Raw genomic sequence first — 15,525 nt, forward strand, 5'->3', positions numbered from 1 at the left:
CACATTTAAATGCTACACTAAATCAAATACCTTCATTTTAAGAAGTCATTTTTCTTTGACACCACACAACATTTAATACAAAATGTGCAAAATAAAAACTTTATTTAGATATGAAAATGAATTGATTCTATAAAGAAATGTTTGTTTTAGAGGTCTTTTACAATGTCAACATAAATGTCACACACTGTCCAAAAGTAATAAATCTAACTGAAATTGTATAAATGTGGTGACATGATTCATGAATCATATGTGTAGACATATTGAAAATTAGAGGATTTTTATGGAATGTGCATTTTTTTTCAAAATTAAGTTATTGGTATATTCCAAAATAATTTCAATAGAACTGTGACAAAATCCTAGCAAAATATTATTGCGATTAAACGCAAAAGATTGCATTAAAACCCAACAGGTGATGCCGAATATGTGTCAAAAGGCTCACTAGGTCGTTAAGGGGTTGGACAACAAACTTTAAGTTTTTTTATATTACAATGCCCGTGGTCACATGTCTTTTTTTGTCAGGGAATTCGAACCCACTTGACAATTGTATTTACCGATGATATAAAAAAGAAGTACAAACGTAAATCGCCTTACAGTATTGCTTTGAGAAACCAAAAGTTCCATATTTATTTAATAGATGAATTGCTTGTAATAGTAAACATGAAAATAACAGAATAAAAATCTAGTAGATTGCATTTTAGCTAGGAAATGCATGTTCTTTGTGCCTTTCCGATCGTCTGTAGATTTGTTTTTTTTTCCAAACGTAAAATTCTTGTAGTTTCCATAGTCACCCACAATGCAATTCTCATTCTCGTTTAGCCGATTTGTCATGCAGCTAAAGCCATGTAGATACCTAATTTGTTAATATTGCCCCAATGAATATAGTCCCACTTCCAGTGCAAGTAGGTCTGTCCAAAAAGATTTTTTTTTACATAAGACTACAGAAAACTAAATATCATTGAGATGGTGGCCATCTAAAAGAGCCCCGCTTTCAGCAATGAACATTGGCACGAAAATTACCAATGTAACCTCTATAAAAAAAAGGCACAAAAATCACGAATGTGGCATTTTCTCTTTGAAAATTGTTGTATATCCTCTATCAAAAATGGAAGGAAAATCACAATTGATAAAGTTTAAGACCTACTGAACTTAAGGGATTATGCACCGAACGAAGATTTTAAACAGAGAGGTTACTAGTATTTTTGAGAGGAGATATGCTCTGGACAAGAGCTCATGGAAGGACAGACTGCTCAGTATAGGGCGCTTGCATAATGGGGCCCTTATAATGTCATAAAGAGTACATGTATTTATATACAATTGCCAATGCAAATTCATTTTGATAAAATAACTAATCTGTGGAACCTCATTCTTTAACATTTCCGTGTACTGTCGTGAACCAAACTCACAATGATTGTACTATCGCGGAATTTCGAGAAACCGCCTTCACTCTCCATTTTCATAAACAACAAAACACTGAGGTATGTTGCACTTTGTCACTAATTTGACTTTAATTATAGAAAATACTTGTAATTAATTATGTATTAATACGCAAGTTTCGAGATTATCTCCCTTGGTGCGCTTTTTCGTTGAGGAGGGGAGTTTGGTTGCCACGTAATAAAACAGGTGGGACAGTTATTTATCACTGGATATATCGCATCATCTATATACTGGCTTATCGTAACTATATAATTGTAAGGATGCACTGTTCAACTCGAGAATAATCGAATTAAAGTATAGATGTCATTTTTTTAAAGTAAAAAAAATTGAAACAAAAAGAAAATTCAGTGGATGTGAGACTTTTCAGACGAGGGAAGAGATATATGGACCTCTAATAAATACGGTAAACATGAAACTGATCATTACATGTCGGCAATCTAAATGACATGTTGATTTTTGCCTTATTATAACTTCAAAAAACGCACTAACTTTTTAGAGAATGTTTGACGTACAATCAAGAAAATCTTTTAGTTTTTATAAAGACCACATGCAACGTTTATTACGTTTTCAAGTACCCTATAATTGAAAGTAGATATGTAAATATTCACAGTTGAGCTTGATAAAATTATAAAATGCATCACTGTTTAACATTTTTATCTTTCTATAACAGTAAATAAATTTTAAAAGCCATAAACATCGTTCATTTATTTATGCACATTTGTATACATAAACAAACTGTCCCATCTCCTTGTTGAAATGCATACTTTTTGCGCCTCTATCGCAGGAGAGTTACAATCTCGAAACTGGCGTATTGGTCAAGAAATCCATAAAATTATTAATTAACAACTTATTATCTGTATCAAAAAATTAATTCTTAACAGAATGAAACCGAATTATGAATATGATTGATATGTACACATTGATTACATAATATATGGCGTTTTGATTATATATTATTGATTATATAATATATAAATTGATTATATAATATATAAAACCTTCTTGTGGTCTGAAACCGCCAAGTACTTGAGTGAATATATACTTTAAATGAAATACTATATAATCAAGTTCATACCCCAAAGTCTGAGTTCTTTTCTACAGGTTGGTGAAAACTGAAACGTGACATAACTATTCTCTTTACCATATCTCCACTTGCTAGTCACTTCCAAGCCACATTTTCGTGAATAATTTATCTTATCTCTCTGTAGCTATAGTCTTGCTAAATCTCACCAGAGGTACTGCTCGTTGTCGTGAATGATGCAGGATAATCTCCTCGGTCTTGAAATGTTGTCTGAAATATAAAAGCCTCCGTCGACTAATGCATCGACTTTTTACTTTCAAACAACATTTCTCGACTTCGGAAGTTATTCTGCAACATTCACGAAAACGCAGACTTTATTTCTTTAAAAAAATATTTGAAGTAAATAAGTAGCTTTAAATGTTTGTCCCCATTATATTTCTAAATACACAAATCTATTTAAGATATTTAATTTTCTTAAGCTTTCCACACCACTCAGCTACAAACAAGTTGTCTTTTTTGTCCACACATAATCCCAATGGCTCCTTCAGATCACAGTTATCTATACAACGAAGAAACTGTCCGTCCTGGTTTAGGATGTCTATATTGTGGTTATGATAGTCTGCTATCAGGATCTGGCTCTGACTGTCTGTTGTTATACCGCGGGGCTTAAACAGATTAATCTTTGTAGTAGAACGATGACCAGTGTATCTAAATCTGAGTTTTCCTGCTTGATTGACCACTACCACAGCACAAGCACCTACGTCAGCAACACAGATATCCTGGTTTCTATTCTCACTGATATACTTTATTTTGCTATTTTCTGAATACAGAGGTTTACCCTCATCATCAAACTGGATTGCTTGTTTCTCTGTGGAGCCTGAGTAACGGACAACTTTAGATTGTGTTTTATCATCACTGTACATGGTAACCAGGAGATCACCAGAGGAGGTGACAGAGAGTTGTAAAGGTTTCCAGCCCTGTAGTCTGATCACCTCCTCTGTCTGTCCATTCTTCACTTTATTCACACTCTTTGTCTTCCAGTCAGAGTACACTAAATCCTCCTCACCTGTCACTGCTATATCACCTGGCCATTCCCCTGATTTTGTTTTGATTGTCATAAAAAGTGAGCCTTGATTGATAAAGCATTTTATATCACTGTCCATTCCACTAGTCCAGATTTCTACTTCACTGAGATTGGCGACACTACGGAGGTTATCAAACCCAGTATTTATCGTGGTGATAAGTTCTGATTCTTCCAGCAGTTCTCTAGTTGATTGCTCTGAGTTTTTCAATGTATAACCATTTTTTTCTGTTGTGGTGCATAATGGTGTTAAAAATCCAAATAATTTATAAAGATGTTCTGAATCTTTTGACTTTGGACTGAATGTTGGTAGTGATACCTTAATTTTGGAAGGAAGTGTGCTCAATTCTCTGATATTGGAACTGTATTCCATAGTCATAGACACTTCATTAGATTCATCAATTCTGATTAGTTTTAGCAGTGTTCGTTTAATAAGAGTCTGTATCTGTTTAATTTCATTTAAATGTTTCTTCAGAATGCTCATATGTTTATTTTTTATCTCCTTAATTTCTGTTTTCATTCTGTTTACAATGTTATCAACTTCTTTGTGCCATTCTTTTCCATGTTTTGTCACTGCTTCTGTAAGTTTTCCATATTCTCCATCAATATTAGCTAACTGAGCTTCCAAATCAGTGGCAATTTCTTCATAGGTTGGAGAAATTATAGTTTCTAATTCTTCAGTATCTTTCTCTATGAGTTCTCTCTTTGAAAGAAATATATCTAAAAGAATTGTAATGGTATGCCCCTTATGTTTATCTGATATATTACACAAAGAACACACAGATATATTACACTTTGTACATTGAAATTTACATCTCTTTGTTTCGTGTGCTGTGCACTTGGAATAAATCAAGGTTGATTTTCTTATTTGAATTGGGACCACTTTATGTTTGTCATAACCATCAGAAATATGTTTTCCTACGCACGGAATACACAGATTGACATGACAGTAATCACAATAGTTTTGTGCTATAGTGTCCTCACAAAGGTCACATCGGGCGACATCTTGGGCACTGTGGCGGGGATCCATGTCCAGATCTAAAATTTGAATGATTTGTCATTATAAAGAACCCAATCTGTTAAAGATCAGCTAAAACCAAAATGTAAATATTATCTACAATGAACTAGTTCATTAGATTTTAACCTTATATGTTCGTTGATACAGTGAATTTGTTTAAAAGTAGAATTTATGCGATATAGTATTAGAGGATTAGTGTCTCCATCCCTTTATCAGTTTCTGAAGAAAAGATTTCCCCATTTATTTACCTACCCCAATTTTTACCCTGAGTTAAGAGAGCTGGGTCAAACAGACATTATTTTTAATTGCTGTCTTGCATTTCATTTACTATTTCTAGACATTTAATATGCTTTCATTATAAAGGTGATGCAAATGGTAACTTCTACAGCTATATGCGACTATGGATAAAAAGTGCTGAAGCCTTTTTGTGCATAAATGAAATAATTATACAAACAGAGGTTATAATCTTATCAACGAAAATGGTTATTGGATACATTCTATGCTATAATTTAAATTGTTTAAACAACAAGAGGCCCACGGGCCTGATAGGGCCTGATAGGTCACCTGAGTATCATGTAATAACTTTCCAACTGAATTTGGTTCTGTTTTAAACCAGAGGCCATGAAATTTTGAAAGAGGCACCATTGCTTATCATAATTATAAACTTAGCATGCTTACTCTATTTACGTAATACCCAGAGGTAGATCAGATTAAAAAAAGAAAAAATGCACTTCCACTTTGTAACCAGTTGTGCACCCTACCCCAAAGGAACCACTGACCCTGGAGCCACATATTTCAAAATTTTGGAAATTTTATCATAAATTATATTTCAACATAAATGGTTGATGATGCATATGAGAATAACCTTATGTCTATTACACAGAGACATGGTATAATAACACTTTTACCAAAGGGGGATAAGTCAAGACAATTTCTCAAAAACTGGCGGCCAATAATACTCCTAGATACTGTATACAAAATTGCATTAGGTACTATTGCTAACAGAATAAAAAATAAACTTGTCAAATTGATAAATAGTGATCAAACGGGATTTATTTCAAATAGGTACATAGGAGAAAATACACGTTTGATTTATGAGATATAATGCAGTACACAGTAGAAGAAAATATACAATATACAGGCTTGTTACTTTTGATTGACTTCGAGAAAGCTTTTGACACTATTCCATGGAATTTTACCAGAATTCCTTGCATTTTTTTTTTAATTTTGGCCCCTTAATACAAAAATGGATGAAACTGTTTTATACTAATATAAGTTCCACAATTCATCAAAGTGGTAATTTTTCACAAAGATTTAATATACAGAGAGGATGTAGACAAGGGGATCCTCTATCACCCTATATCTTTATCTTGTGTGCACAGGAAAAAAATCAAAACAAAAAAAATCAAGGGATTCACTGTTAAAAACATGGAAAATAAAATATCCCAATTAGCAGAAGACACGTACTCAATCTTTTTAGACGGTAGCAAAGAATCATTGACAGAAGTGATGAAAACATTAAAGAAATTTTCCGAAATGTCTGGTTTATATATCAACTGTTCAAAATCTCATGCAGTTTGGACTGGTTCCAAAAAGATTTAGTCAAGAAATACTAAGTCATGAGTATAATCTTAAGTGGGGATATGCAAGATTTACCTTACTTGGAATTCATTTTGATGTTGATTTGAATGAAGTTGTAAGACTCAATTATGAACCAAAATTAAGACAAATAAAAGATATAATTAGTCAGTGAAGTAAGAGATATTTGACACCTATTGGAAAGATAACTGTTTTTAAAACTCTTTTACCGCTGCTTAACCATATACTAATGGCTATTCCTAATCCACCAGTCTGAGAAAACCTTTTGAAGGAATTGGAAAAATTATTTTTCTCATTTGTATGGAACGGTCCACAACACAGAGTGAAGAAAGATGTCTTAGTAAAATAAATATGAAGAAGGCGGAGTAAATATGATAAATCTTAGAGCTTTCAATGCATTACTACATTTATTTTGGATGAGACAGCTTATTCTGTCAGATAAAGGTTTACAAAAATTAACGTGCGGCATTAAATATATTAAAAATATCATGAAGAACCTTAAAAACAAGTTTTGGAATGATGTCTTTGAGGCATGGATTGAATTAAATAATAAGCACTACAATGTATGTAAGGTTGCAGGAGACATGCCATTTTTTTATAATCCAAAAATTGTCAGTGGTGGGAAAGTCATTTATAACAAAAATATGTATTACCTGAATAATAGAGTTATTAATGATCTTATGGACGAAAATGGTTCCTGTTATAGTTTTGAGGAATTTTGTAGCATATATCCAAATGTAAGGCTTAATTTTTTAGAATGTGCAGGTATAATACATGTGTAAAGGCATGGATGAAAGCAAGAGACACTAATGATATAATTGCAAAATTACCTAACCGATTAATTTTGTCCAATACTCATATTCTTTCAAAGTGTAAAAAAGCAAAACAGTTTTATGAAATAATTAATGTAAATGATATTGAAAACACTGAGAAAACAAGACGGAATGATATTTTTATGCCCCGTCATGAATATAGCCGGGGCATATAGCGTTTGTCATGTCTGTCTTCCGTCCTTCCGTCACACTTTGCGTTTCGCTCTGTTCAAAGCTAAGTTTCAAAGAAACTATCCAAGATATTTTCATCAAACTTCATATGCTGATAGATATTGATGAGAGCTATGCAACTGCATCAACATTTTTTGACCTTGACCTTTTCTTTGACCTTGACATCACTTTTCTTAAATTAGTGTTTAGCTCAGTTTTAAACATACCATTCAAGATGGTGTTATCAAACTTCACATGTTGATACAAACTTGCACGGATGATGCATCTAGGGATGGACACTACCAGACTTGCTTCGGATGCTGGATCTGACCTACATTTTCCAAATGAGTGACCAGGTTAAAGTTTTTGGAGCAGGTCCATTCCTAAGGAACTATAAGCCCTACATGGACCAAACTTGCACGGATGATGCATCTAGAGATGGACACCACCAGACTTGCTTTTTGGATGCTGGATCTTACCTACATTTTTATTCCCTAGTAACTATAAGCCCTACGTGAACCAAAGTTGCATGGATCTTGCATCTAGGGATGGACACTACCAGACTTGCTCCGGATGCTGGATCTGACCTATATTTTCATTCCCAAGTAACTATAAGCCCTGCTTCAAACAAACTTGCATGGATGATGCATCTAGGGATGGACACTACCAGACTTGCTTCGGATGCTGGATCTGACCTATATCTTATTCCCAAGTAACTATAACTCCTACCTGAGCCAAACTTGCATGGATGATGCATCTAGGGATGGACACTACCAGATTTGCTTCGGATGCTGGATCTGACCTACATTTTTATTCTCTAGTAACTATAAGCCCTACCTGAACCAAACTGATCAAATTTTATACACATACAAATTTTCATGTTGCCTTACTAATACAATATGTATATCCTCGGCGGGGCATTCATGTCCTATGGACATATTTCTAGTTTTATTTAGGGGAAAGTGAATGGAAAAGGATTTTTAATCTTCCATTTAAAATTACAAAAATTAGTAAACTTCAATGGTTTCAATACAGAATTTTAAACAAAATACTAGGTACAAACTCATATCTATGTTAAATAAGGAAAGAAGATGATAACTTATGTTCTTTCTGTAATATGGAAGAAGAAACAATAATACATATTTTATGGGAGTGTGACAATGTACAGACCTTCCTCAACAGTTTTGAAAGACATTGTGAACAAAGGACAGGGTTGCAACTTTCATTTACAAAGCAAAGTTTTATTTTGGGATTTCCAGTCAAAAACAAAGATATTCATAACTTGCTGGCTCTATGGATAAAATATTATATATACATACAATGAGATGTTTAGAAAAAAAATTAGATGTCAGACTTGCGACTTCACATATGAAACTTTTTTTTATGAAACTCAAAAATATTTCGCATATAAGAATGGTGACAGAGATGTTTGACACCAACTGGAATCTGTGGAATCAAATGTTTTCATAAAATGCTATTAAATGAAAAAAAAACTTATTTATGTCAAGAAATTTTAAAACATGCCAACTCTCTCCCACCCCCCCCCCTCTCTCTCTCTCAAAACCAATCTCTGTAATATAAATAAATTTTGTATTATGAATTGTGAAACAGATTGTGTAAAATAAATAAAGAATTAAAAAAAAATAAATGGTTGATTAATACCAAGGAGCAGATTTCAAAGCATTAATTTATTTTCAGACTATGTAACCTTCCCCCCTTCCTGACCCAGGGGTATGAAATTAACCATTCTACTAGATGCACCTTTCTTCATCATAAATAAATATACTTGGACCATTAGCATAACACCCAAGAGCTAAGGAAAATATTGTCAAAGAATTAATGTATTTTCACTATATAATCAAAAGAGCCCCCCTTACACCAAATGGCAAAACCCCTGATACAGGGACCATGGAATTCACAAATTTGGTTGAGGCATAATAACTTTATACTAAGTTAATTTATTTAATACCGAGGAGCAGAGAAGAAGATTTTGAAAGAATTAATGCATACAATATAATCAATAGAGCCTTGCCCTAACATCAGAACCCCTGATCATGGGGCCATGAAACTCACAATTTTCTAAGAAGCACTCTTGCTCATCATAACTATTTTCTTAGTTAGTTTATTTAATACACAGGATCAGAGAAGAAGATTTTCAAAGGTTAAATGTTTTTTTTCACCATATAATCAATAAGCCCCGCCCTAATATCAGAACCCCTGACCCTAGGGCCATAAAATTCACAGTTGTGGAATATGCACTCTTGTTCATCATAACTATGTTCTTAGTTAGTTTATTTAATACCTAGGAGGAGAGAATAAAGTTTTGAAAAAATAAATGCATTTTCACTGTATAATCAGTAGAACCCCGCCCTTAAACACCAGAACCCCTGACCCTGGGGCCATAAAATTCACAATTTTGGAAGAGACACTCTTGCTCATCATAACTATGAACTTAGTTACATGTAGTTTATTTAATACCCAGGGGCAGAGAAGAAGATTTTCAAACAAATAATGCATTTTTACCATATAATCTATATAGCCCAGCCCTAAAACTAGAACCCCTGACCCTGGGACCATGAATTTCACACTTTTGGTAGAGGACTCAATGCTCATTACATTCATGCTAACAGTTTGCCTGCTTGATGTCCAGGAGTAAAGAAGATTTTTCAGAATTTCATTAATTTTAGTGGTTTGGCCCCACCCCTCAGGCTTTAGGGGGGCAGGGACCATTTTTGTTCCCCTTTACCCATAGATTCTTTGTGCCAAATTTGGTTGAAATTGTTGCAGTGGTTTTAGAGAAGAAGCTGAAAATGTTCAAATGTTAACACACGACACAGTACACACGACGCACGACGACGGACGAAAACGGATTGCAATAGGCCACCTGAGTGACTCAGGTGACCTAAAAATGGTTCATAAAATATTACATTTACAGTTTTACATTTACATAAAGTGTTACATTTGCGCAAATTACCAAAGGTCAAAAACGTAATACACTACATCACCCCTACTAATGTTATTGTGATTTAAATTCAAGACACGTGGTTTAAGTGTACCTATTCAAAGGTGATATGGTAGAACCGGTTTTATAAATAGAATTGGCAGTAAACAGGAAATTGCTATAGTCTGTTTCTTCTGAAAACATGTCCTGTGCAAAATGTGTTTCCACACCTTTCTGAAAGACTTTCATGATTTTCAACAGAAATGGGTTGAAAAAGGGGGGGGGAAGTAACAATTAATAAATCTTATCATAGTTTACTGCAAAAATTCCAGCTCACTAGCTGGTAAAAAATGTGTAATATCATCTACACTGACAAACCTTTGTTTGCCTTATATGGTATTGCTATTAATGCGTACAGAGAATCATACCTCGAGCAACTGGCCAGTTGTTGATTGCATACGTTGACGCCAAATACATGTTTACATGTTACTTCGAACACGTGGTTCAGGTCAATCTATGACCATGTAAATGGAGTACAAAATTTAAAAAAAAATGTTATTATAAACATGATGAACAAAATGCAAACATTAGAAACTATGAAAAATATAACAGGCGTTTTTAATTTTTTGTTAACTAGAGAAAAATATCTTTAATAAAATGTATACGTAATTGGTGTCAAGTTCAGAACCAGCACTTCAAGGCTAGGGGAAACGAACAGCTTCTCGTATGCATTTAAATGGACAAAACGTTTTTACATATACTCGTGATTACGCGTGTTGGCCAGAGAATCCACCTGACAATTGTATTCACCGATAGTACACTAAAGGAATATTCTAGTAGTATTCGTATAGTAACCCACAATGCAATTTTCATTCATCTGATTTGCCAGTTAAAGTCACATTGGTGCCTCATTTGCTAATCTGACGCCAAAAATATAGTCCCGGTTCCATGCAAAATAGTTGTCTAAAAAGAAATTTGAATTCTTGACTGCAGAAAATTGTATCATAGAGAATATTTATAATTTAAAAATTTTTAATGAATTCAAGAAAGATCGATTGAAGTACATTTCTACAAATGATATTATAGGGTGGTGAAAACTAAAACGCAGCATAACTTTTCTGTTTACCATGTCTCCACGTGCAAGTCACTTCCTAGCCACATTTCCGTGAATAATTTACCCTATCTCGCTGAATTCTCGCTAACTCTCGCCAGAGCCACTGTAAGAGCTACTCTGAACTCATCGCTTTTTATAATTTGTAAAACACCGAAAAATAAAAGGTTCCAAACACATTAGTAGGGGTGTACATGATATAATTCAAGTAGTTTTGTATATGTGATTTACAACTACGCTCTATGATAAACGTGATGACTTCTTACTTTTCTATCCAAATTCCCTCACTTATACAGCAATATACCATCACCACCTGCATACGGCGTTTATATATCTCAGCTGATTCGAAACGAAAGAGCATGCTCTACGTTTAAACAATTTCTGTTTAAAACGAGGTAGATTATTAACATACAAGTTGATAAAACAATAATATCAGCAGTCTCCTTTAAAGTCATCATTTCTTAAGTTCTTGGTCTATACAATGACCTTGTCAGTAAAAACAGTTAATCATTGAGTCAAATGCTGACTGACATTTTTCATACTAATTGTTCGTCCATTATTTATGCAGTGAACTGACGACGGATTTTCCTGTTATTTTCCGATCATGACAAGGAGCACATGGTGGGTGTGATTGGTCGGCAAGGTATGCTCACTCCTCCATGCCAGCTGATCCCACCTCTGATGTTTTGGAGGTCCGTGTTTGCTTTGCTCCTATATTGTATTGTTTTATTGACTTTGATATTGAATACTGTTCTTGTCTCCATATCCTTCACAGAATGTTTTGACTCCTTGACAAGTTGCAATTGAAAATAATATAATTAATCTGGCATGTTCGTTATGAACATTGGTTCGCGTTCCAGCTTACTTGCGCTAGCTTGAAAGTAAGTTGGAGTATGACTCAATATAGTTTGTGGCTATAAAACAATTCTGATAAAGAAGTTTTAAGTCGAGCATATACTCGAAATGTACCTTACTCTGTACTTGCGAGTAACACATGCGTAAGGAACAAATGTTATACTGAAAGCTGGAGTAAATTTGTAAGAAGTAAGCTTTACTCCGACAAATGAAATACTGGGAACACTTTCCCAAAATTCAGAGATACACCAACGTCGAATAAATTATGTTAGATATGAATTGTTAAGAATGGCATATAAAATCCATGGTTCTTTGAACCTAAAAAGGGCCCTTTTCCTGAAAGAATTTTGAACCAGAAATTTTGTTAAATACAGAAAATAAAGCTCTGCTAAATTATGGATATGTGCCCTAACCCCCTTCAATAAAAACTTGATGACCCTTTTTGGCTTGTAAAGGAACAGTGACGTAGTATCAAAGTATCAAAAAGCAAGGGCGCCGCCCCTTAAAAAAAAAATTGACTATTACAAATGTTCATTTAACATCGCCTCGTGCCCCCCCCCCCCCCTTCCCTCCCACATTTGTGTTGCAATTTAGTCAAATACGAGTAATGTAGTAGATTATGAATAAAATTTAGTACTGGAAGAAGTTAGAACTTATTTTGCTTGTCAATCTTATTTTTCGGATTAGTTAATTTTTTCTTCTCGGACACTGATGCTACAAAACGTCCCTGAGAAAACGTTGCTTGTTAATGACTACCCAAAATGTTTGGTTTCGCCCCCAAAATGAAATATTTCTTATGAGCCTGGAAATTTTTGACTAATTAAGACTTTGTTAACACAACGCAATAAATCTTACATGTATATCTTGAAGAGGGGAAGACTGTATGATAAGTACTTCTTATCTTGTATAATACTGTATACAGAGAAATTTTGCCCCCCCCCCCCCCCCCCCACTTACTTTCGCCTTTTTCGCCCTATTCTTAATTGGGCGAAATTAAACTGAGCGAATTCAAATTACGTAGCATAATTTCTTAAACAGAACTATGATTGATTGATTTTATACTGTTTAACGTCCCTCTCCAGAATATTTCACTGATATGGAGACGTCACCATTGCCGGTGAAGGGCTGCAAATTTAGGCTTATACTCGCACTTACGGCCTTTGAGCAGGGAGGGATCTTTATCGTGCCACACCTGCTGTGACACGGGGCCTCGGTTTATACGGTCTCATCCGAAGGACCGCCCCATTTAGTCGCCTTTAACGACAAGCAAGGGGGTACTGAGGACCTATTCTTAACCCGGATCCCCCAAGAGGCCCAGAACTATGAATGGGCGAATTTAAAACGGGGCAAAAGGGCGAAAATAACACGGGGCGAAAATAAACGTGTATACAGTATGTAGTGCATGTGAAGAAAATTTGTCAAATCAAAATTTGACTTTACATATTCACTTTAAAATTAATTTTAAAAGAAGAATTTGTCCTAAATGAGTTCCCTTTGCGGGGATTGAAACTGGTATTAATTAGAAAATGAAAGAAGTCATAGAATATTTTAATTTTTTTAATGAATAAGGTTTGAAGATGAATATCATTTTTTTTGCTTAATCTTTGAGTAAATGTCCTGTACATGCGCCTCTAAGTAAAATATCCTCTCATAAGAATTTAATTTTTGGCCTAATAATTTTCTGTAGTATTTCAAAGCTTTCAGTGGTTCCAGTCCCTAGGGAAATCCCCCACGACCTTAGCCTTGTCAGCTTGCCTCACCCCGCTTTAAATTCTCTATCCACCCTTTATTGTATAAAATGCACTTTTCAGAGATTGGTAACTGAATTAATTTAATGTTTTGAAGTTAAAAAACCCTTAGTGATGTTTGACAACATCGCATCCCGGGTAAAAAAGAAGTTTATAGTACTAAGCAACATTTTTAGTGCATAATGCACTCCATAGTTCAAATACCATAGTCGCTATTTTTTAAATTTTCACCCAACCGAAAATTTCATTATGACCGGAATTATTTTAAGAATTTCCTTATGAAACTATGTTTTTTAAAAAAGAGTCGACTTTTGTTATTATATGAAGATGTAAATTATTTGCAAGGTCATTTATATGGATCATTAAAAACAAAGAAAACAATACCTTTTTACAGATTAATTCAATGTTTTCTTTCTGCAAAATGAAAAAGCAGACATGGTGGACATTGTTATCACCAGGTATTTGTCAGGTAAACATACAATATAGGTTATACTTCCTGGTCTGGTGTCATTCACTGTTATCTTTTTGTTTCACTATAATCAGAAACACAGAAACAAACTAACCCAGATAATGGATTATAAAAAATGACACATTCTAGGATGTTGATAATTTCAAAAATGTATGAACTAGGTGAAAATCAAAATTTTAAAAACCTGCTCTTCACTTTAACTTTTCATTAATAAAAATATTTTATACAAAGAAAAAGGAATATCTTTTAAAATCTATATTAAAGTATACTCTTTTGAAAAATTTGAACGATTTAAGTTTTTATGATGGCTTTTTATAGCCACAAACTGTTGCTGCTTCTCTGGGCTATAAATAAACAACAATGTAAAATTAATCGCTGGGACCCTAGCGGCGATTTTTGCAGAGTCAAAATAATGAAAGTAGGCTTGTAAGTTGTTTAGATTGACTGATTGTATAATGTTTAACGTCCATCTCGAGAATTTTTCACTCATATGGAGACACCACTACTTGCCGTTGGAGAGCTGCAAAATTAAATTTTGTCCTATAATCGGCACTCAGGGCAATTGATCTGGGAGGGATCTTTATCGTTCCAGCACCTACCAAGACACAGGACCTCGGTTTATACGGTCTCATCCGAAGGATAAGTCTCTACGTTCCACGGTGGGATTCGAACCCGCGACGTAGAGATCAACTCCTTAATTGGCGACTCTAGAACAGACGCTCTAACCACTGCGCCACGCGGGTGACGACTCGTTTCAATCACTCCTGCTAATGTGTTAGGAACCTTTTATTTTTCGGTGCTCTGCAAATTATAAAACCCGATCCGTTCAGAGTAGCTGTGGCAGTGGCTCTGGCGAGAGTTAGCGAGACTACAGCGATATAGGGTAAATGGTTCACGGAATTGTGGCTAGGAAGTGACTAGCACGTGGAGACACGATAAACAGAAAAAGTTATGCTACGTTTAAGTTTTCACTACTCTATAATTTCTGTAGAAATAAATTTCAATCGATCTCTCTTGAATTCATTCAAACTTAAGTTTTCTCTATAAAACAATTTCCTGCAGTCATGAATTAAAAACTTCTTTTGGGATCAATATTTTCATAGGAACTGGAACATATTTTTTGGCGTCAGATTAGCAAATGAGGCACCAACTTGACTTTAACTGACAAATCACCTGAACGAGAATTGCATTATGGGTTACTAAGAATACTACAGGAATTTTACGCTTGAAAGAAAGGGAAATCTTATGGCGATCGGATAAGCACA

At 34.4% G+C, this 15,525-nt stretch overlaps 1 protein-coding gene across 1 annotated transcript; it reads right to left on the minus strand.

Moving 5' to 3' along the window:
- Window positions 1–2,907: 2,907 nt before the first annotated feature.
- Window positions 2,908–4,566, minus strand: LOC134271829 (tripartite motif-containing protein 2-like). Its single transcript, XM_062754044.1, has one exon. The coding sequence runs from the start codon at window positions 4,564–4,566 to the stop codon at window positions 2,908–2,910; it is 1,659 nt and encodes a 552-aa protein (XP_062610028.1).
- Between the last annotated feature and the right edge of the window lie 10,959 nt (window positions 4,567–15,525).

Source organism: Saccostrea cucullata, unplaced genomic scaffold (assembly GCF_032062105.1).
Source record: "Saccostrea cucullata isolate Sc308-1 unplaced genomic scaffold, CSIRO_AGI_Scuc_v1 ctg8353, whole genome shotgun sequence".
Lineage (NCBI taxonomy): Eukaryota > Metazoa > Mollusca > Bivalvia > Ostreida > Ostreidae > Saccostrea > Saccostrea cuccullata.